Raw genomic sequence first — 25,190 nt, forward strand, 5'->3', positions numbered from 1 at the left:
ACAACAAAAAAAAAAAATTCAGTATAACATGATGAACTAACAGCAAGTTCGGATGAGTGATAAGAAGAATGTGACAGGGGCGCTACAAATGCAATCCAAATGTAGTGGAGTGAGGTGAGCGGGACGCGGGACGGGGCCTCCTTCCCCATGCTCTCAGCGTTGTGGCGAATATTCATGACGGGTGAAAGTCATGTGATCCCAGTCGGTCGCCCCGCCGTCCCGCACCGCAGGCTGCGGCTCGCCTCACCGCCGACACTGACTGTCTGCTGCCCATGCGTGTCTCGCACACGATGACTTTATGTAAATGCAGACAAATTACTGAATTTTTCCTCTTAAGTCCATCGGTGTTCCGTCCAAATAATGTAAATGACTGCGTGTGATCCTTGCACGCCTTGTGAAGCCCTTGCCTCTAACGCTCTTAAATCAACACCTCTGTCCTTATGCCGTGAAAAGAATCACTTTCAGCGGTACCACAGTGATAATGATTAAAAGACAGTCGTCGTGCTTATCGTATTGTTGTTGTTGTTGTTGTTGTTGTTGTTGTTGTTGTTGTTGTTGTTGTTGTTATTGTTGTTATTATTATTATTATTATTATTATTATTATTATTATTATTATTATTATTATTATTATTACTATTATTATTATTATTATCATCATCATAATTATCATTATCATCATTAACATCATCATCATTATTGTTATAACCATCATTATCAAAGCACACACACACACACACACACACACACACACACACACACACACACACACACACACACACACACACACACACACACACACACGCACCTTTATTAATTAATTTTACAAAATAAAACCTGGTCGATATTCATTTAATCCCTAAGTCCCATGAACACACACACACACACACACCCTCCCTCCCTCCTTCTCTCTACCACAACCGTAAGATTTGTCTGAGGAAATCCGGAGCACAAAAACCAAGTAAACATCTGATCAACGTGATGTGCATAAACAAACCCCACACACTGCTCTCCCTCTAGCAAGCCCCATACACCCATACAAGGCGGCGGCGCAGGGTGTGTCCGGGCCCAGTACTGCATCACTCAGGTTAGTTAGGTTCCCTCGGCGTCCAGTAAGCGATGAAGGTGATTCCCAGCAACACGAATGAAAGGTGGCCATTTGTATTCTCTCTCTCTCTCTCTCTCTCTCTCTCTCTCTCTCTCTCTCTCTCTCTCTCTCTCTCTCTCTCTCTCTCTGTAACCTTATACATATGCACATTACATAATTCTTGTGTATACGTTACTATTCTGCACTATTATTATTTACATAGTAAGCATTAACGTAAAACTGCAGCTACTCGTATAGATTACAAGCAGCGATTTGTTTACTTGAAATGCATCCAGTTATGTCATTATCTGAATTTAGAGGAAGAAAAGGGAGTATTTGAACGTATCTGCTTCTCGTACTTACCTGCCGCATGTGTACTTGCTGTTTCTATTCTTCTGTTCGTGTGTCTTCATTCAGTGTGTATCCTGTATATAGACACATCCACTTACCGCAACAATGATGATGATAACAGTAATACAAATAATCCTTGCAATATTATGAAGTACCTTCACAATACATACATACACACACATACTTATCTATCTACCTCTTTACCCATCTGGCTACCTACGATATACGAGTACACACCTACCGACATACCTACATATATATACACATATGTATATACATCCCTGATAGGGCCTCACACCATATCCAAATGGCTGCCTGTACCGCAGTCCCTCAGGCAGGCCACGTACGCAGCCACCTCAGCTTGGCATGCTCCTCAGGGCCCGGGCTTCATCAGGAGTCGCAGGCACCGTGGGTCAGACCAGCCCCGGTGTCGTCAGGCGCAGGTGGTGCCCCTTACAAGCAAGCATGGCCGTGTTGAGTTTCCACTGCTGCTGTTGCTTGTTAGTTAGGTCCGAATTCTCAGAAGTGTGGGTACCGTGCCTTATCTGTGTTTATCAGGCTGTAACGGAAGTTATTGGAGTTCCCAAATGTGTTTTAATGTTTTTGCTGATAGTTTAACAAGTATTCTACCCTGTGAGTAGCACAAATACGCACGAGGACTTGAGTTATCGTGTCTGTGGCCTCTGAAAAACAATTCTTATGAGACAGCACAGCGTTCAAGAATACGGCCCTTAGTCAGGTTTAGAAGAGCAAGCACCATTATTCGCTAAACTGAGAGCAGGTTGAGGTGGTTATGTCTTACAGGACGACAGCAAGGTTAAGCAGATAAAAGTGTAATCCTTCTTACACGCAAGCATGACCGTGTTGGGTTTCTGTTGCTTCTGCTGCTGCTTCTGCTGCTGCTGCTGCTGCTGCTGCTACTGCTGTTGCTGTTGTTGTTAGTTAGCCAGAAACAAGAGCAAGCACCATTATTCGTTACACTGAGAGAAGTTCCTGGTGGTTACGTCTTACATAACAAGAAGATTAAGTTGATACAAGTAAATTAAATCGTAGTCACCATTACGTACAAACAAGATGGTCTTGTTTGGGTTCCATTGCCGCTGCCTTTATCCTCTATATTGAGTGTAGTTCCCGGTTACCTCTTACGTAACCACAAGAAGATTAAGTAAATAGAAACCCAGTCCTTATAAGCAAGCACGACCGTGTTGGGTTTCCCTCACTCTTGTTGCTTGTTTGTTAGTCAGGTACAGAAAAGCAAGCACCATTATTCACTATATTTATAATAATTCCCGATGGTTACTTCTTACATAAAGACAGCAAGGTTAAGTAAATATATAAAATGCAGTTCTTATAAGCAAGCATGACCGTGTTGAGATTCCCTCACTATTGTTGTTAGTCCTAAAAAAGGATCACCATTATCCTTTATGGTAGTAATATCTCATCAAACAATAGTAATAACAAACGAATAGATCCGTTAATAAGCAACGAACACGTGGTCCCTCTGGCATTGCTGTTGTTGTCTGTGAAGTAAAAAGAAAAAAAATAGATAGAATACAAAAAATCTAATTATTCAAGAAATCTACTGACATTTTTTGTGGTAGTAATTTCTTGTAACAAAAAAGAAAAAAAAATAGTAATAAATAGTTAAATAGTTTAGGTAAAGAATTAAGTTTCCATAAATATTCATCTCCAAATTGGTTTCCGAAGGCCATTCCTTGTAAAATTAACAGGACAGTAACAATACACAAGTCAATGAAATATATGAGCGAGAAACACATTAATTAAAAGAGCAATCAAACAATCATATGACTCAAGAAATCTATAGAGACTGGTCCACGGAGTCCATTTCCCTTTAAAAACAGCAGGACAATAGCAATACATAAATCAATGAAGTATTTGAACGAAAAAATCATTAATAAAGAGCGATTATATAACTCAAAAAATTTAATGAAACTGACCCACGAAGATCATTCCTCTAAAGAAAAAAAAAAAAACAGCATGACAGTAGCAATACACAAATCAGTGAAGTATATGAAAAAGAGGAAACATGAAAAAGAGCAACCTATCTATCGAAAATGATACACAGAGGTCAACTCCTTATGAAAAAGCATCATGACAACAGCATCGCATAAACCACTGGAGTATGTGAACGAAAAGTACATTAAAAAAAAACAATCATACAACTCAAGAAATCTATCGAAATTAATCCACGAAAACCATTCCTTATGAAAACAACTGTATTAATAGATAAAGATATACACAAACAAATATAAAAGAACAGAAAAAAAAGAGTAGAATTTAATATACCGCGCGTAACAAAGCAAGAAATATTTGTAGCTTTTGGCGCTTACACATTCATTTCAAATAACGTTAAAGGGCAAAAATAAAAGATAAAATAAATGCACAGAGATATACGAACGTACGCACAAGCTTCCACACCCCGTGACCTTAAACAGCAGATCACCTTGGTGCTCATACACGAATACAGATAAGGGACAATTTTGTGGTGCCTTATAGTGGCCCCTGATGGTCATGACGAGGAGGAGGAGAAGGAGAAAGACGATGAGCAAGAGGAGAATGTTTGTGGAAAGGAGTTAGAGGATGAGGAGGTATACAATAGGAGATAAGGAAAGGAGAAGCAGGATTGGTAGAAGGAAAAGCAGAAGGTGGTGCAGGAGAGGGGATGTAGTAGAAGAGTGTGGAAAGTAGAAGTAGAAAGAGTTATCAGACAGACGAAAAGGAAGAGGAGGAGGTCGAGGAGAGGCAGTAGAAAGGAGAGGTTGGCGGAGAGATCAGCAGAAGAGAAGGGAAAAGAGAGAGAGTAAGAGGAGAAGGAACACGAGGAGCAGTAGAAGAATGTTTGGAAAGTAGAAGTAGGAGGAAGAGTTATAAAATAGAAGAGAAGGAGGAGGAAGAGTTATAAAATAGAAGAGAAGGAAGAGGGAAAGAAAGTCTAGGAGAAGCAGTAGAAAGGAGAAGTAGAAGGGATCATTAGAACAGAGGAAGAAAAAAAAAGAGAGAATAAGACGAGGAGAAGAAGAAGGAGAAGCAGCAGCAGTAGGAGGAGGAGGAGAAGGAGGAAGAGGAGGAGGAGGGGAAGGAGGAGGAAGAGGAGGAGGAAGAGGAGGAGGAGGAGGAGGATGTTAGTATGCATGCAGTGTGTAAAATAAGACACGATGTAAATAAAAACTTGCATCACTCCTCTTCATCGCATCCTGGAGACGTATGTTCACTTCACCGTGCACTATCACTCATCACCGTCACCATCACTATCCCCAAGGTGTGTGTGTGTGTGTGTGTGTGTGTGTGGGTGCCTGGGTGTGTGTGTTACGTGCCCAGTTCCTAAAGACGGTGCCCACGGAATGCATTGGTGTTATTTTGTCCCTGCCGAGTGCTATGACGTGGCCTTTGTGTGTGTGTGTGTGTGTGTGTGTGTGTTGCGTCCCTGTATCTGCTAACACTGTCCTACTCCTCAAGCTAATAGTGATAATGTTTTGGTTTCCTTTCGTAATGTTTTATTTTTTCATTGCATTTTTCTTCACCTGACAGCTACAAATCATGGTGGACATGTCTGTTTCATTAATTCATTACTAGTGGCATTTCTAGGTACGATTATAGCTTTCCCAGGTACGATCATCGTCACCTTTAACCTCTTCCTCCTCATCCTCCTCCTTCCTTCCCTCCTTCTCCTCCTCTTCCATCCCATAGCAATTCATTAATAAGATAAAATACGTTACGTTACATTAGGTTGAGAAGAATTAGATTAAACATGTGTAGTTTTCAATCCCGTAAAACCATCGGTCGGCTCGGCTGTCTTTCGTAACTCCCAACGCGAATGTAACTGAGTATCTTCATGACTCGAGAAAGTCTGGCCAGCCACTTTCCCTTCCTCAACACCAGGAATTGATGTCTTGGCTGCTCTTCTGGGGCTTGTCTTAAATTAATACCACCGTCCACCTTTGCTACATATTTATTTCCAATCTTCTAAACAACTTCTATCATTGTCGTGGCCAGGTCTGCTATCTGAGTGGCATTCTTTCGCTTCCTATCGTTGAACAGGATCTAAGCAAGATGAGCCATGGCCTACTGGTCTTAAATTAATGCCATCGTCCACCTTTGCTACATATTCCAGTCATTTCCGAATCGCTAAACAACTTCTAGACAATTACAGTCGCGATCAAATCTGCTATCTGAGCGGCATTCCTTCGCTCTCTGTCGTTGAGCAGGACCCAAGCAGGATGAATTATGGCACACTGGTTGCCTCACTCAGGTTGGTGTCCGAGGGTAGAGAGTCGGACTTTTATCATCTCGCTGTCTCAAGGCCACGGAGGCGCAGGCAGGCACAGTGATAAGTGTGTTACTTCTCCACCACACCCTCTATCTGTCCCGTTTCTCTCTCTCTCTCTCTCTCTCTCTCTCTCTCTCTCTCTCTCTCTCTCTCTCTCTCTCTCTCTCTCTCTCTCTCTCTTCTACTGCAACATTTTTTTTTTCACTCGTAGTATCTGGTGTAATCATGGTTAGGGCCTTCAGATCTGCTGCTGCTTGAAAGCACTTATATTCACTGTTATCTTTACTCCTGAACACCAAGGTTACTGTGACTACTTCTCAGAATAACGTTATTTTCTTTCCATTCCTTTTTTTTTTTTCAAAATCACAAAATATCTATGCATTTGATAACATTTCTGCGTGCTATCTCGACTGTTTTTAACAGGCCTTTACATTCGAGGCTTTTCATTTATAATTTTGGTGATAATTTAAGAATTCAAGAATTCTGCATCATTAATGGTAAAAGCACTCGTGAGAATCCAACCCTTCAAAAGCAGTGGACTTTGAAACTAGTCTTGCTGAGACCCCAAAGCGTTTTAGAATACCGACTCTGCTTGCCTTCTTTCCTCGTGCGTCTAGTTGCATTGGCATTCTGTATTCCATCTCGTATTTACCACCTTTAATAACCAGCCTCGGAGTCTTCATCTGGGGAGGGGACCACAACTATCTCCAGGTCGGACTGTTCTTCTGATAACGACTCTGTCTTGACACCCCTCTCAACTTTTTCTTCATTAACTTCTGCAACATTCGCGGTCTAAGATCTAATTTTCAATCTGTAGAACACCACCTCTCCTCTTCTAAACCTCATCTTCTTTTCCTCACTGAAACTCAGGTGTCTGAGGCAACTGACAGTAGCCCCTTTTCTGTTCCCTCTTATTTTCTCTATACTCATTTTCGATCCAAAAGCTGGATGCTGCGTTTATGTGCGCAACGACTTAACCTGCTTTCGTGCCCACGCTCTTGAATCTTTCGAGTTTTCCACCATCTGGCTACGACTACAGAGTCACTCTCAAACTAAATTTATCTGTGCTGTATACCTATCACCTAACTCCTCTGACTATAAGAAATTCTTTGACTACTTAACTTCCAAAGTGGGGCACATTCTGACTCTCTTCCCTTTTGCAGAGATCTCCATTCTTGGAGACTTTAATGTTCACCACCATCTCTGGCTTTCCTCTCCCTTCACTGACCATCCTGGTGAACTAGCCTTCAACTTTGCTATCCTCCACGACCTACCTAGAACAATTGTAACACCCTATTCGTATTCCTGACCATCTTGGAGATGCGCCCAACATTCTTGACCTTTTCCTGACCTCTAATCCTTCTGCTTATCCTGTCCCCCTCTCTTCTCCGTTGGGCTCCTCCGATCACAATCTCGTATCTGTATCTTGTCCTATCACTCCAATCCCTCCTCAGGATCCCACTAAGCGGAGGTGCCTCTGGCGTTTTGCCTCTTCTAGTTGGGGGGACCTGAGGAGGTATTTTGCTAATTTTCCTCGGTCTGTCCTTTACTTATAATCTGAACTGGAAACTTCACATTTCATCTCTAGCCAAAACAGTTTCTATGAAGGTAGGTGTTTTGAGACGTCTCTGCCAGTTTTTCTTACTCCCCAGCTGCTGACTTTGTACAAGGGCCTTATTCGTCCATGTATGGAATATGCCATGTATGAAGTATGCCCCCCCACATGTCTGGGGGGGGGTTCCAGTCATACCGCTCTTCTAGACAGGGTGGAATCAAAAGCTTTTCGTCTCATCAACTCCTCTCCTCTAACTGACTGTCTTCAGCCTTTCTCTCATCGCCGCATTGTTGCATCTCTAGCTGTCTTCTACCGCTATTTTCATGCTAACTGCTCTTCTGATCTTGCTAACTGCATGCCCCCCCCCTCTCCTTCCGCAGCCTGGCTGCACAAGACTTTCTTCTTTCATTCACCCCTATTCTGTCCATCTCTCTAATGCAAGAGTTAACCAATATTCTCAATCATTCATCTCTTTCTCTGGTGAACTCTGGAACTCCCTGCCTGCTTCTATATTTCCACCTTCCTATGACTTGAATTCCTTCAAGAGGAAGGTTTCAAAACACTTATCCTTCAGTTTTTTACTACCGCTTTGGACCCTTTTCTGGGACTGGCATCTCAGTGGGCTTTTTTTTTTTCATTGGATTTTTGTTGCCCTTGGCCAGTGTCCCTCCTACATAAAAAGAAAAAAAAAACGTGTTCGATAATTTCACAGCCCCAAATCATATTCTTCAGATTCTTCCTTCGTTTCCGCTTTCGTTTGTAAAATTGTAACGTATCTGTTATGGATTCTGCTTAGGTTGCTTGTGCCTCTGGAGAGTTTAAAATTGCGAACCCCTATATTTAACAGTGCCCATCTAGTAGTGTTGAATAGCGTAAAGTCAAAGGTTATTCCCCTCAACACTCTTGCTGATTCTGGATTATAAGTTCGAACTCCACAGGAGTGTTGCTTCACCTGTCACCTCTCCTCTTGACACCGCGGGCACTGTCTTGGCTTGCTGGGCTCCTATTGTTTTTTTTTTCTTTTTTTTTCTTTTTCAAGCGTTTTGGGCCCTCGTTATTTTCCGAGGCCACAGAGATTATTAATTAGGTTCTTATTAGTGCTTTCCCCATTGATAATGCTTGCATCTATATTAGATTATCGCTAAAAACATGAAAATGGCCTTGAAAATTCCAGTGACATTTACTAAAAATACTACCTTCAAACGTTTTGGGCTCTCTTCGTGGCCATTTTCCAAGGCCACAGAGAAGATTAGTCAGATTCTTATTAGTGTTTCTCCCATTCATGATGTCTGTACCTATGTTAAAAAATCACTTGAAACATGAAAACTCCCTTGAAAAATCCAATAACTTCTGGTAAAAGTCCATTATTTCTGAACGTTTTGAGGTCTTGTAATGACTGTTCTTACAAGCCACAGAGACTGTTAGCTAGGTTCTCGTGAGTATTTTCCCTCTGTGTCTTGTGAGACTATCCCTAGAATTATGAACACATCCTTAAAACTCCAATGACTATTTTCAGATGATTAGTCAGGTCCCCGTGAGTGTTTTCCCATTGATGATGCCTGTACCTTATTGAAATATCGCTACAGTCATGAAAACATCCTTAAAAATCTAATAACTACTAAAAATTCATTTCCAAACGCTTTATGTAGACTTTCTTCGTGACCGTCTCCGGAAGCCACAGTCGGGTCCTCATGAGTGGTGTTTCCATTAGTGATGCAGAATCCTTGTTAAACTATCACTGGAACCATGAAAACACTCTTGAAAACTTCAGTAACTTCTGCTGCTAAAAGAAAAATCAATAAAAAAATAAATAAAATAAGCAGTCGAGACATTATTATTATTATTATTATTATTATTATTATTATTATTATTATTATTATTATTATTATTATCATTATTATTATTACTATTATTATTATTATTATTATTATTATTATTATTATTATTATTATTATTATCATCATTATTATCACAATCATCATCATAATTATCATCACCATCATCATCATCGTCACCATCACCACCACCACCACCATCATCGTCACCACCATCACCAGCATAATTCTTTAGAGTACGGACCGAGCAATTTGGTTTCCCACAGTTCAAGTATCCTGTATCAGTCACTTCTCCTACATCTGTGCTTTCATCGACGTGTTCTCAATCCTTCGACTGATGAGCCTTATCTTCAATCTTGATCAAATACTCTGGTACATACAACATTGCACCACAATTATGAAAGACACCACTGATAACAAAAGGAACGAGCGAGTAACTTAAAATTTCCAGTACGTGTAGTTTAATTTTTGTTCGGTAGTTTGATCTAGTGTTACTCAAAGAAAGTCACAAGCGCCATTCCCTCTACCGGCCAAAGGGTTAAGTCAGGTGTCAATACAAATCATTCAAACTTTTCAGTACGTTTAGTTTAATTTTTGTTCAGTAGTTTAATCTAGTGTTACTCAAATGAAGGAGCAAGCGTCATATTCTTATTAACGGTCAAATGATTATTGTAGAGGATGTGCACGGGAATAATTTAAACCATTTAGTACGTGTAGTTTCATTTTCACTCGGTAATTTAGTCTAGTGCTACTCAGATGAAGGAACAAGCGTCATACTCCCATTAGCGGTCAAAGGATTATACCAGAGGGTGTTATCAGGAAGGTTAGCGCGGCGAGACACATTCCCGCCCTGACGGAGGCGTGACCGCGGAGGAGACACATCGTCTTTAGGGAGCAGTTGTCGGGAGCATCGTCACTACTCCTCCGTGGCCAAAAATAATATATCATCCACAGCCCGTTACCTAGGTCAAGAATATGCTAAAATCACTTAGACCTCATTATCCGTCATGTAGGCCATCCACGCGCCCACTCACAGCCACGTACTCCACATAGGTTATCCACACCCACTGAGTTTCTTTCTCCTTCCCGGCTCACACCCACACACACCCACACATCTCACCAACCGTCTGCCTGAGCCGTCCATCATCCTTTTCCTCATTCACACACCAGTCCAGGCACTTCCAGATCTCGCCCACGCATCACTGCAGTACCTCCCTCGGCCCCCAGCCCACCCATCAAGCCACCCCTCAGCCCACCTTTAGTTTAGGCGATGGCACACCCTCTTAACTCCTTTTATAGTTATTATCGGCATCCACACGCCCACCCATCATCACTCCGCACCCCACACTTAGCCTTCGTCACCCTTTCACACCACACCCTTCCTCTGTCACCCCACGCCAACATCCAGCCTCTGTCACCCACACATCCCTCACCCTTCCTCTGTCACCCTCACACCACACCAGCACCCACTGTGTCACCACTCACCACCACATCCCATACCCCAGATTCCACACTCCAACGCCCTGCATTCATCTGCAAGTCTTTGGAATCATCGTTATGCACAAGCAATACCACTCTGCTCCATATAGGCCACACACACACACACACACACACACACACACACACACACACACACACACACACACAAACACACAAAACTGGATCTGTCAACCGGTAACGTTCTTCAGTATATTTGCCACTACACAAAGATAAGATAAGATGAATTCGCGAGAGGAATAAAGAATACAAACCTCCGTTATTAACTGAGAAAAGGAAGAGAGAAAACGAGAGATAAAAGCACAGTTGGATTTTATGTATTAATAGTAACATTCAGCGAGACTATAAAAAGATACAATTTATTTATTTCCTGAGGCAACACAGTCATCATTAGCACTACGACTCAGTCTCAAGGTGTTCGTATTCCTTTACGCCCTCACAATGCACTCACACGCACAATCGGACCCTTATTTTGAAGCGCTTTGTTCTCTCATACGCCGCACAGGTGATGAGTCAGATTCTCGTGGGTGTTGTTGTTTCCCACTGATGGTGTAAACTGTAGAATCCTCGTAAAACTGTCACTATGATCATAAAAACACTCCTGGAAGCGCTAATATATTCCACCATAATAAAGGATGTTAGAAAATTAATAGTCAAGATAGAACATAGAAACTTCCAATAATTTTGTTTACATGATTCCGGTGGTAGTTTAGCAAGGATTCTGCTCCATAAAAAAAAAAAAAAAAAAAAAGAGAGAGAGAGAAAAGGAATCAGCCATGAGAAGTTAACTAATAATTCATGTGGTTCTTAAAAACAGTCCTTAATTAATACATTCCAACTGATTCACCTAACTAATCATCTATGTGGCCTTTCAAAATACTCCCAGTGAGAAATCAACAGACTCACGACTCACTCGTATCATGAATGTCTCCCTTCCTCCCTCCCTCTTTCTCCCCCTCCCTCCCTCCTTCCGCTGTTGTTATTGATTTAGGGCGATTTTTCATTTCCAGTCTCTCTCTTGGGTAGGCAAGTCAGGTGTTGTTGGTTTACAATAGTTTTGCTGCGAGTTTTACTAAGGACCTCTCAGCATTCCGTCACTGCCTCCACACGGAACCCCCTCTGAGGCAGCGACCTTGTTGTGGACCTCCCTCCCTCCCTCCCGTCTCTCCCCAAACTCCTTGTCCGTCCCCAGTATTATTCCCATATGCAGAATACTCCTTAGGGATCCCAGTGTGATGTCGACTGTTACTCCTTTGACTGTCAATGACAATGTGACATTTTATATCTCAATTCAGTAACCCTGGATGATTTTACTGAGCAAATATATAACTACAAACACTAAAAAAAATAAAGTATTCCACCCTTCATCTAGCTGTGAGTGGTATCTTTATCGAAATCATAATCTTAACTTGCACCAGACAGCATATTTTTTTTAACTTGAGAGGGCACAGCAGAGAAAAATGAAGTTATGATCAAAATTTTAATATTGACTGATTCTGCTGGAGAAATTAACGGTACGAAGTCTATTTTTTTCGAATCTAATAAATATGCATGTGCGAGAAATACCTGTAGTTTATTAATATCAAGCCAGCCTTGAGGTTAAGCACGATACACAACCAGGCCGGGCGTGTCCTGCTTCGCCCGACCCATGCTTCCCTCTCCTTCAGGGCCGAGGGAGGAACGGTGCACACTGCGTGGTTCCTTATAACCCACTGAATGTTACACATACCATGACTTTCGTTGGTTCACTTGAGCAACCTTTGATGATTCTAGTGAGTACACCTAATACTACAGAGACTTAAAGCTGTCCACTACTCCATTACTCCGTTAGTCATAGGTTCGAAATTATAATTTAAACAATGTTTGATCGAATCTGAGGAGAAAATATACAGTTTTAAAAGTTAAACCAAAGCTGCGCAAATCAGATTTCAACGTCAGGACTGATGTGTGTAGACACTTCTGCAGTCTGTGTGGAAGACCAGTTGTGACCGCCTCTAGTCGGTCTTGTGTACAGCGGCTAGGCCCGTGTTTTGAAACGTTTTGTCATGTCATAACAGCTGTCAAAGGCCACAGAGATGATGAAACAAATTATCATGGGTGTCCTTTCCTGTGATGTGGTCATTGTTGAACTATCATTACAATCACGTAGCCATTTTTGAAAACTACCGGTAACTTCCAGTGTAGTCTGTTAAAAGTTGACATTGTAGTCTAAGAACGAGGCATTCTTGTCCATCACAAACACAGGCCAAAGGAACAGAATTGAGCGTTAATGCAATGTGTAGCTTGCCATCCTTGAAAAGGAAAAAAAAAAAAACGGCAACTTCCACTAAAGTCTGTTAGAAATTGACTACGTGGTCTCAGGATCGACGAGACATTCTTAGCCATCGCAAAGGAAGCAGAGCTGAGCGCCGAGGCAGTGTGTACGTAGCTTGCCATTGGTGCTTTTATTTATACACAACTTGTAGGAAGAAAAAGATTAATTAGTCTTGCAATCCTCGGCAGCAACATTATAACCAAGGGATGATTTGACGAATATCTTTATATCTGTTGGAGGAAAAATCATGAATAAATGCTAATGATATTCGCCAAGATGAGATGAATTTTAGAAGCTCTCTTTACTGGGATGGACCGAGTATGTAATTATGTAGACTGTCCTGGTTAATGATGGTAATGATGATGATGATGATGATGATGATGATGATGATGATGATAATGATGATGATGATGAGGGGGAGGAGGAGGAGGAGGAGGAGGAGGAATAAAAGTTATGTATGACTGAGACCAGATAAGGACTTATTTCGTGGAAGCAGCAATGTCAATGATAATGATGATGATGATGATGATGATGATGATGATGATGATGGTGAATGTTATTATAATAGTTATTAAATATTCGAAAAGCTATGATAATGTTAGTAATGCTGATTATACAGTAATGACGATGGTAATGGTGGTGAATATCATTATAATCTTAGTCGTTGCTATTACTGATAAAGATTCAACAAATTATGAATGTGACTAGATGTTTCATGCAAGCAACCAAGCAGAGGGGCGTCAGTCATCTGCCAGAGGGCGCGATCTGTCATGACGTAATACACTGACGGCAGGGAATGCGTCACACTGTCACGCTGTCACACTGCCTGGCTCTTCAGAGGGTGGCGCCCTTTAAGTTTATCCCGTGACCTTGAAATGGCACACCCCAGTTTAAGTTTAACCAGTTTTATTGCTCACATTAATACCGACATACCCATTTGAATAACAGGCAAACAGACAGAGCTTAAGGGAAAGTATGCTGTGCTTCAGAATATTTTCTCGCGATGCATGTGAGAGGCGTTCAGGCAAGGACGAGGACAAGGACGAGGACGGAGACACGCACGCACGTAGGCATGAAGACAGATAGGCAGACGGAGGCAGACGGAGGGACGCGGGGCACATCCATCCCTCAGCAGGATATGCATAGAGCTCATCTGAATTATTATCTTGCTGCTTACTTGTTGCGTTGCTTTATTCAGTAGATGATGGTGATGATGGTGATAAACAAGAACGAGAATAAGAAGTACAACAACAACAACAACAACGTTAATAGTGAGATCAGGAAGTATAACATTACTATTTTTCACGTTACCTCCTTCTCCTCCTTCTCCTTCTATTTACCTATCCATTTCTTTTAGGACTGAATCATGCATGTCCCCTCTTTTGATACCAGATTAACAGTACATTTCTTTAAATTTATTAATACAGTATACGTGAACGGGAGCAAAACGAACGAAGAAACACACACGATTCGATATTAAGAGTTTCAATACGTTGAAGAAAGGAAGGATTGAATCAAAGGAGCCGTGGATCGATAGAGGTTATTGTAATGCTGGCCGAAGTCAGAGTACGTGAAGACGCGTCGATTAGAGAAAGGCCAAATGTCGAGTTGTCATTGATGTATTAATAAAGTAACACAACCCGGCAGGCAGCCACTCGCGTTTGTTAGGTCGTGGGGAACTTTCATGTCTTGGGAAGATGGGAAGTTACTCGTGGGGCGAATGTCTGAGGTATGGCCAGGGTAAAGGGAAATGAATTGATCTCCTCATTGACTTTGCTATCTGACACATCTTTCCTTAGTCACTAACCACCCTGTGACATCTTTTCTTGTCCTACAGCCACCTCTAAACATTATACCGGGTAGGAGTTGCAAAATCTATTCTTTTTTTATCCTCTTCTTTCTTGTAGATACTTGTAAAAATTCTATATATTTCTTTTAGTGCAGTGATTTGTTTCATATCGCTGTGAAAGGGTTGAAAATTACTGGGAATTAAAGTATAACCCATGTTTTTCTTTTTTTTGTTCGTCATATTATTTTTCCTTTTTTCATTTAACATTCTAAGTTTTTTTTTCTCATTTTTTCGTGTGAATTGCCTCCTAACTACATTTTGGAAGGGTCAACTGCAGTGTATGATGTGAATGGCAGGATATTACTCTGGCTCCTCTGCGGAGACTATGCCAGTACCATGAGAAGAGGCAACTATTTCTCAAGGATTTATTGATTTCATAAGCGAAAAAATATAATATAGTTTTTTTTCATAAAAGCTTCCGCTAACCGGACGTGTTTCTTATCTTTTTGTTCATTTACTTATTTATTCGTTAATTTTAGGGGAAAAATAGATGGGAGGTAGCTTTTTTCCCATTTGTGCTTGTATTGTTTTCTCCTTTCATTCCATATATATAATAATTATCTGTTTTCATAACGTGATGTTATTTGCAACAATCGGCATGTTGTGTGTGCAGAGAGGCTATTTTTATCTTTTTGGTGGAGGGGTGATCATCTTCCTCCTTCCACCCTGTCCCTCTGCTGCTTTCACTCCCCTCCCCGCCCCGCCCCGCCCCTCTCCCTGCCTGCCTGCCTGCCTGCCATCTCGCCTCGCAGTGGGTGCAGACGCAGGTGCGGGGATGAAATGGGTGCATGGCGATGGTTTGCTGCACCACTACCATCATGTCCCTTATGCTACTTTTAACCAATGATGAAATCGCAAAAAAGGAAGAAGAAAATGCGGTTCTCATGGAAGAAATGTCAAATTGCAGTGCGGGGTTATTGACAGCACGATGTAATGGACACGTAGGCCTTCTCGTGCACAAGTGTGAGTTGGGTGCGTGACTTTCTGATCCAGGGAGAACGAGTGCAAAATAAAATCTTCCTTAGTACACCTTGAACACTTCCACTTCCGTTCCTGCCGAGAACACCTGTTCCTGGTCGGGGCTGCCAGCCGCACGACCACGCTGATAACGTTTAGCTACTCTGCCCGGTCTATTTATAGCATGCATTATTTTAACTTGCATTATTTTAGTTACTATGATAATAAACCGTGCTCAGTTGGCAAATATGATATTACATGAATGGATTACGCTGTTTGTGAGTGAATGCAAATTTTATCTCCTGATAGTGGTCTGATTTTTAAGTGTTGTACGTCCATTCATCGGAGGTGTTGACAGTGCGTTATCTATAATGATAAACATTGATAGGAGGATGGTGTTTGGTGAGGGGAAGTGGCCGAGAAAAGGTGTTCACACTCCCAAGTCCTGCGGGAGTCTGGGCAGGTCGGCAGGTCCCGCCCTTCCCCTGCACCAATCTTTGCGCAGACCGGTTCCAATAATATGTATCAGACACAAGTGTAGCTTCGATGTCAATAATAGCCTTTATAAAACAAGGAAATAATACACTACACGCACCATTGTTAATTCAAAAATAAATATTTCTAAATTTAGCGTGTAATAAAAATGAGGGTGGGACAATAATGTGGGAGTGTGCTTCTCAGGACACGTTGGGGAGTGGGGCTGCCGTGCGGGCTTTGTGGAGACTGCGAGAGGGTGAAGGTTGTGCAGATGACTGGCGATGATGGTGAACGATTGAGATCGAGTGAAATCTGGACCATCGCCCGGCATCCATGGCCCAGGTGGCTGCCACACCACTCAGTGACATGTAGACTGGATCCCATGACCTAGTGACGCGAGATCAGCCGCAAAAATAGGCAACTGGTGCGGAAACGAGACAGGGCCGCGGGACGTCCGCGCCTGCCTGCGGCTAGGAGCTTTATTCCAAGAGTGTACTAATGTCATGGGTTGTTTTGGTAGCGCTGGGGCGAAAGGTGACGCCGAGGAAAACAAAAGGCGGAAAGAAGCAAACAAGAAGATAAACAAGCAAATTCAGCAAGACAAACAAGTGTACCGGGCGACGCACAGATTGTTATTACTAGGTAAAGACAACTTGTGTTTATCGTCTGCTTAAGCGGCCATGTTGAGAACCTTATTCTCCCTTTACTCGCATCCTGTTAGCTGTATTGTGAGCTGATGTCCGTGCCTCTGGCCCACGGAGCAGGTCTCAGGGGCACTGAAATCTGCAGCCGTGGGCTGGGTGGGCGGTGGGCGGCGGAGGGCGGCGAGCCAGGCTGCGGGCGGTGGGCGGCGGAGGGCGGGCGGCTGGGCGGGTGTCGCGGTGACAGGTCTGGGCAGCCATCCCTGATGTTTTGCTTCCTTATTTTGCTTTCCCCTTGGTGCCCCGCCTGTTGGCCTGGCCCCCCAGCTCCCCGCCGCGCCCCCCGCCGCCGCCACAGCCCACCCAGGGGGAATGTGGGTTGTGTCGCCCCCGCGGGCTGCAGTGCCAGGCCTGATAACACAGGGTGTGGGAAATGGGTACTGCTGGGGGAAATTGATGTCATGGTGCATTGGGACGGCGGTGGGTGTGAGGGTGGGCTGTGCTGGTGTCCTGGTGCCTCACACATACCTACTGTGGCCCTGCTGGCTCACCAGAAGCCTTGCAAGTAAAAAAAAAATGCATCTGCACACAAACTTGTTAAGAACAACCATTTAGAGGCAAAAGGTTCTTGTTAGATCAATATCCAGGGATTCCCCAGTAAATTAGGAATCAGTCAATAATGGAGTAGGATGAAGTGTGCACCAGTTCAGTGTTTCACCCCATCATCTGTCTTCACCAGTGTTGTTTTTTTTTTTTTTTTCTTTCTCCTTTGCATCAAGGTTCAGGTGGCTGGGCTGCATAGAGGTGGTAGTGGAGTGTGGTGGCCAGGACACTAAGCCTTTATTTCTTGTGTCCTTACTGATTACTGTCACAATCAGATACTGTACATGATTCATAGTTCACAGGAAGGTTTTTTTTTCCAAACCCATTTAGTGAAGTGATAAATGACCTAACATTGATGTGACTTGTGCATGACCCTTACCAAACACCACACCCCTGTGTGCATTACTTGGCTGTTACTTCCTTGCCAGGAACATGGAACTGTGTAGTCTGGTAATGGTGGTCTGTGTGACAAGTTTCTATGATGTCAGTAGCAAGGCAGAGGAGTAGAGACCCACAGTGGCAGGACATTTTCTCAAACATGCTAATGAAGGATTTTTAAAGAATTAAAAGCCATCATAGTTTACCAATTTTGCTTCAAGGCAGAGTATAAGCAAGTTAAATGTGTGTAGCATATTACATGTGTAAATATTAGTTAAGGACATAACATCAAAACATCAAGTTATTTGCTTAAAACTAGTTAAGCCAAGCCATTATTTGCAAAATCTTCAGCATTAGAATCAGTGCACTTATTTATATGCTGTGTGAATTTTTTTTTATTATTATTTATATTGAGCTTCTTAAGTAATAAAATCATATATATGTAATTTTTAAATGCTTTTGTAAGCAGTATTTGATTTTACTGATCTCAGAATACAGTGTAACAGAATTTACAGACACCTGATGCCCTCATGATAAAGGGAGACTTATAGAGGCAAATTCTGTTTTTTTTTTTTTTTTTTTTTTTTTTTTTTTTTTCTTTTTTTTTCTCCCAGTTCAGGACAGTAAGATGTGCATGAACAATGTTAGGTAATGATGGCATAGGTGCTGACACAGACTGAAGGTGTAAGGCCTGTGGATGCTGTGAGGAAAGGGGACTAGTTAGGTGATTTGTTCACTGAGCCTAAGATAATTCACAGGTACAGCATTTGGAAGAGAAATAGAGGACAAGAGACATTTAATGGAATTGCCTATATAGTTGTGTATGGAAGATTAAAGAAATTTGTTTTGAGAGCTGGAAGATAAATTTTCCTCACCTCTCACTTGGAGTAATTGTAGAACTTAAATTTGATGAGAAATGGGTGTCTGAAACTTTGGAAGTAATAAGAGGAAGGGGAGATGGGTTATATAGAAAAGAACAGTTAAATAGTTTGTTATAAAAGTTGGATTGAGGAAAGTGCTTTTGAGGTACTGATATGAAAGGAAGGAATGGAAAATATGTTGCCGTTGTGATAGAAAGATGGAAATTTTGCTTTATGAAGTGTTTGAGAAGATAATTATTGAGCAGTTAGGTATGTGTTACTTTGAGACAACTGGTAATATATAAACATTCAGTGGTGTAGTGTATATATTCATTAATCATGTAGTGTGAAAAAAAAGGCATTGGTACTGTAGCTCATCAAAATATTCCATGAAATTGTTATATGGTTCTGTTGCTGCTGTGCCTCAAATCAGGCTGACAGTCGGCCTTGTAAGATATCCTGGAAGTGTGTGGCGTGGATAGTGACGATAGGAAGAATTCGAGGTATTTTACTTGAAAGTGATACTATTAATGTAAATGGAGATGTAAATGTTGGCATGATGTGTGAGTAGGTATTGGTGATGTACTTATGGCCTGGATGATGAGGGATGTGACGGTCATGGGGAGGGAAAAGATGATGGAATGGTCTGCCCAGGAAAACAATTGGCACCTGAACATGAAGCTGTATATTAATGAGACTTTATGGCAGAGTTGGTAAGCACATTTGATGTTTTCACAGGGGAGGTGTTGGAGACGGAGCAAAAGTGGGTGAAAGAAAGGTCATGGTGTTTGAAAGGAGAACTTTCTCTCAGCATGGAGAGGCCATTTATAAAGGGGTAAGGGAAGTGCATTGCAGTGTGACACAAGGCTGCAGGGATGAAGGGGTGTATGAGAGGGAGGAGCATTGTAGGGTGGGCAAGTTATGGGGGATATTTAGCAGGATGAGGGATGGAAGGACTGTGGATGTTAGAGCACAGTTAAGGAGCAGGTATAACATTACCTACTCTTCATGCTTGCCTTGAGAAACAGAGAATGGATGTGATTTACTGAAAGATGGAATCAGGTGGTGGAGACAAACTGAGAAGTGCCAGAAAAGCTGCATAGTGAGACATGTAAAATAAATGTTTTGAAAAGTTATTGTGTGGTTGAAAAAGTGAAGCATATTATTTTCAGGTTTATGGAAATCAATGATAGATAAAGTTAATTTAGGATAGATGGATTAAATTACATGCTATAAGTCTGGAGACCAGCAGTAAGGTGTCAGGAATATATGAAAGAAAAGTAGAAGAAAGTGCAAAAGAGGTAGGAAGCACAAGATAATGAGGGTGGAGTTACATGCTGTGGCAACTCCTTAGTAGGGAAATTTCTAGAGGTGATGCTATTAGGGATAGATAGATAAGTAGGTATAGTTGTGGTTAGGAGTTTAGTAACCTGCTGTATAAACTCCCACTATTTGTTGAATTTTGAATTTTTCCACAAACTTAAGCATTCTCATCTGTTGACAGTCTTTTTAAATGACCTTGTAGATGTTTAGCAAACTTCCAGTTGGGAAAATTCTAAAGACAGATAAAGGTAGTGCGGTATATTGCTTGACTTCCTTTCATGACTACCTGTATTGCACATAGAACATGATTATTGGTGGGAACATGAGTAGTTATAGTGTGGGCATTGCATTACATTTTATTTTTAGTAGTAGTAATAGTAGTAGTGGTGGTGGTGGTGACAAGTGATACAGTGTAGAATCTAATGAGTATAAGAACAGCAGACAGGAGAGTGCATTTTGCTAGATCAGGTGTATGTGATAAGAAACCTTATCTTTACTTGCTGATGCTTTTGTGTGGTAGTAGTAATCATGCACAGGTCAATATATAACAAAGAGAACACTAATGACAAGATGTATAGTATCGTATAAAATGCCTCGTCTTTCATTCATCCTCATCCACGCCTTTGTTCTTCAGGATATCTTGTTAGGTGTATCTGTGTCTTGCTGTGGTGCTCCTGTCCATCACTTTACCTCTGAGCCAGTGTTGGATAAGAATCTCTGACTTGGGAACACAAATAAAATCTAGACATATGGGTTTCCATAGTTTACCTTTTCCAAGTTTTCCCAGCCCTATATTGATTGATTAACTTGCAAAAGGGGATGAACAGTTTGCCAGGTTTTGTGCTGCCTGGCCTGCCTAAGCTCAGACTTGAGGCAAAATTTGATATCACAGACATGTTTAAATGTTACTGAAGATGGTGATAGGTCAGTGAGGAGTGAAGAAATGAGAAAAACAGAAGACATCAGTTACGGGCATTGATAATACTCAGTACTGGAGATTCATGTTAACATTGGCTTTTCAGTGCATTTGATAGTGGCAGTTATATCATCATCATTTTTGTTTAATGTCCGCATTTTCCCATTAGGGTGGGGTTGGACGGGCGATGACTGCTTTCCACAACTGATAGTGCCAGTTATAGCCTTTGATTTTTATATTTTGTGTCATTTTCAAGTTTATAATGCTGAGAGCTACTGCTGATATAACCCACCATCAGGCACCTCAGTTTGATACATGCTGGTGTGATCCTACATAATTGTGGCAGTGTTTTATGCTGTGTGTCACTGTAGCAGAGTTAGACCTTACACTTTGATGTATATGCTGGATTTTATGTCGCGTTTGCCATTGCAGGTTGGGAACAAAAGGCTTAGAGAGTTTTGTCATTCTCACATATTTGTTTACAACACAGAATTAACTAGGCGGACAACCTGACTGGACATTGTGGTTGAATTACAAGAATACTGCCTTCATTTTCTCTTTGAATCATAAGAATGATTGCAAGAGATGGGATGAGGGGACCAGCAAACCTTTGCTCAAGGTTACTTTTATCAGATGTATGATACCTGGAATATGATGGCCAAACAATACATAATCTGTCTATTTATTGCCAGTTAAACATAAATGATTGCTGAAGTTAGTGAAAGATCACAACTAGATCAGCTACATAATATAGTGGAACCTTGGTTTTCAAACTTAATTTGTTTTTGAATGCCATTCAAAATCCAAACTGTTCAGAAACTGAAACTATTTATCCCATAGGAATCAATGTGAAATAGATTAATTCATCCACCATGTCTTGGTGGGTAATGACCTACGCTCCCACTGCTAAGATGGCCACTCCACAACATCTCCAACTTAGAAATTTTTTTTTATCTAGAAATGATGTATTGAATGAACTTAGTGACATAGAACTCATCAGAAGATTTTTGTTTAGACTGTGCAGGTATTCTCTTTGTCACCAATCAAGTGAGGGAAGCCTTAGAGAGTGACACAGAGAGGAGCAAACCACTCACTGCCAAAAAGAAGGTGATCATAACACTTAGACATCTTGCTGCTGGGAAAAGCTACTGGGAAAATGCAGTTGTGCAGTGATGGCATTGTGGGTCATAGAGATAGCCACAGGAGGCTTGGCAGTACTCCTGGGCTCCAAACTTTGTTTACATAAAGGTTCTTCATCAGGATCACATTGAACTTATTTCAAAGATTAAATTACTATCTTACCTACTGTGTCTCTCTTTCAAATATATAAAAACAAAAAAATATTTATAGAAACTGTCAATTATGGCAGCTTTTGATACATCTTATAGTATTTGAAATCTAGTAACTTTGAAAACTGAATTATGATATGGCAACCAAAGCAATTAATAGTTAAAATTTTTTTTCAAAAACTGATTTGTTTGGAAAGGGAATCGTTCAGTAACCGAGGTTCCACTGTACTTTGGTAATGGTACGTAATTAAGTAAACTTGATAAACTTTACACAATAAAGTAAACTATTGTGTAAAGCATTGCTTGTTCTGGAAATTCTGAAAATTTTTTTAAAGTTCAACGTGCTGTCAGACACCAGAATTATATCAATACAATTATATTGATTTGTGGTGCATTATGTTTTCTAGTAATAGACTGCATCATGCTGATGATGTCTGTTTTATCAAAAACTTGTATCTGAACATAGAAATACTTGTAAATATAACTTTCCATCAGTGTGTACCACTAGAAGATTTTGAGTGGGTATAGTAGTGTCTCATTTTGGAAGCTAGAGCTCTATGACAACTATCAGGTTTTTATCACCAGGAATTATAGTATCTGACATTGTGATAAGCCTACACCAACTGGACTGTGGACTCACTGTGACTCATGATAGCGAATGTTTTTTTAAGAAATTTAGTAATGTAGTTGCTACATTACTATTCATGCACAATAGCAAATACCATTGATGATAGAAGTAAGTGAGCACTCAGATGGTGCTTGCTCAGTTTGCACACCAGTGAATTATCCATAATTGTAAAAACATTATCACTCCTTTGTGCAGACGTACAGAGCTCATACAAAAGATTAAATGGAAGGCTTTGCATTACCATGTCATTCACTTTTGTCTGCAGCCTGTTGTGTCTTTTTGGTCCAGCCTCCTGATTCTGAGATTTAAGGCCAACTATTGTATCCGGTTTACCTCAGTTTCCCTATATTAGGTTTTCTCAGGCATCCATTTTTATCAGTGAGGCCTTAAAGGAGGATGGATAACTGGACAGGGTGTGTGCCATCTGTTGCCACTTGGATCTGTGACTTAGGCATGCCCACCACACTTAAAGACTCAGTTGTTATAGTGGAGAGAGGCCATTTATTGTGTGTTGATTGAAGAATTTGTGTGGTGATTCGTCTGTTGATGTAAAGTGGTGGTCCTTTTTTTCGTGAGAATTTTTGTTGTATTTTTGGTGTAAAACTTAGGCACAAATCAGTTTTGAAATTATTGATTAGTTAGACATCACTCACTTTAAACTTAAACTTCCAAAAGTGAAGTTTTCCAGATCAATGGTAGATGAATCTGCTGCATTGTGGAAATGCTAACAGCTTGAATCTGTCTGTACAACCCGAGACCTTTCGTGGGCGTGCCACAGGACTGTCCGTCATCCTCTCATGCCCTGTGCATACATCCTCACAGTCAACAGCACAGCATTTTGCTACCCTCTAATCTCTATACTAATGCCCTAGTGAATGGAAATTCTATGGCACTGTCTCCTTTCACTCTGAGCATCCACCTCTATGTGTATCCAAGGGGCCAGTCACAACATCATTATCTTCCCCATCAAGTGATAGGAATAGAGTGAGGAAGTGAAATGTTGCCTGTTTCAGGATGACTCACATGTGCGTGTGCTTCACCATAATATTACAAAAGCTGTGATTTATTTTAGATGAGGTAAGATTGTTGATTTTCATTTGATGCAAAGGAATGGCTAGTGACACAAGGCAGTAGACAGTATAGTGCAATACCTTGCAATAATGGGTGGTGATTGTTTCATGCATTTATAAGTGTGTGTGTTTTCACTGGAATTACTGAGTAATGTGAATGGAATTACATGAATCATCCCCTTTGAGGAGTTCTCAGGAATAGGTGTCAGATATAGCTAGGTAGATGAAAAGATACCTAGAATGTTAAATATTGGAGTTGTATTTACAATATTATCTTTGTGTTATGGAATGCTGAAGCATAGGGAAGAACTTGGTAGAAGTAAAACTTGGATGCATAAAACACAAACTGACAAATGAAATATAGATGGTTGAGAAATAAGTATGCAGAAGATAAATCAACATCTAATCACTGTAGCTGTGAAATAGAGATTCTTAAGTGTAAAGTTGATGTTCAAGTATGGTACATAAAAAAGAGGGACTTATTCATATGAGCAGAAAGCATGTAAATCTTGTGGTTTGCCTGTGTCATGTCTGAGAATACAAATACAGCTTCAAAATCATTGTCAGCGACAGTTGGTGTGTATGTTATTACATTCACCAAGAAAACTGCACACTGCTAAGTAGGCATTTGTTTCTCTTTCATGCCAAGCTAAACTATACTCAGACTGGTTTAGTATCGTCATATTTGCCCATGTGCAATAACAACGTAAGTCTACAAAATTTAGAATGCATTTAATATTTGAGTGCCTACTGATAATTTCAATGAAGATTTTAGCCAGGGATGTACAGGTATCCCTTAACTTAAGCAAGTTCACTGTGGTAGGTTGGGAGTTGCTATATGGCAGTAGTGTGTATACCTGTGAGATTAGTTCTGATATCAGTAAGTGTATGGCACTTTTCAGTTCATGTATCCTTTAGAGTTTAAAATTTTTGTAATGAATTATTATTATTATTTTATCTTATTTATTTATTTATTTATTTGTTTATTTATTTATTTATTTATTCATTTATTTATTTATTTATTTTTGTTCTTGTTTCTCTTACTCCTGTTTTAGAATAGTGATGAGCTTTCCTCAGTGTAGGGCAATAACTGTAGTACCTTCATAACATAACATTATGTAGATCTTAATGCTGTAAGAAAATCTATAGCTGCAGGCAAGTATTTCTGGCCAAGGACATTCATTCTTACAAGTCACTCCAGGCTTTCAACAATTCACACTTCACAGCTGCAATGGTGTGCAGTCTTGTGTACACATCTTAATTTCTTATGCCAAC

The 25,190-nt window shown here is 40.9% G+C and overlaps 1 protein-coding gene across 2 annotated transcripts in view; it reads left to right on the plus strand.

The window, feature by feature from the left end:
• The window catches only part of LOC135103744 (guanine nucleotide-binding protein G(s) subunit alpha), a 72,789-nt gene that overhangs the window by 2,027 nt on the left and 45,572 nt on the right, over window positions 1-25,190 (plus strand). Inside the window, exon 1 of one of the 2 annotated variants that reach the window (XM_064010437.1) lies at window positions 16,430-16,849. The exons of the other annotated variant lie outside the window; for it this stretch is intronic. Coding sequence (XP_063866507.1) covers window positions 16,711-16,849 — 139 coding nt within the window. The 5' untranslated portion in view covers window positions 16,430-16,710. Of the gene's footprint in view, window positions 1-16,429; window positions 16,850-25,190 lie in introns of those variants that run through there. 2 annotated transcript variants of the gene reach the window in all.

Source organism: Scylla paramamosain, chromosome 9, assembly GCF_035594125.1.
Source record: "Scylla paramamosain isolate STU-SP2022 chromosome 9, ASM3559412v1, whole genome shotgun sequence".
Classification (NCBI taxonomy): domain Eukaryota; kingdom Metazoa; phylum Arthropoda; class Malacostraca; order Decapoda; family Portunidae; genus Scylla; species Scylla paramamosain.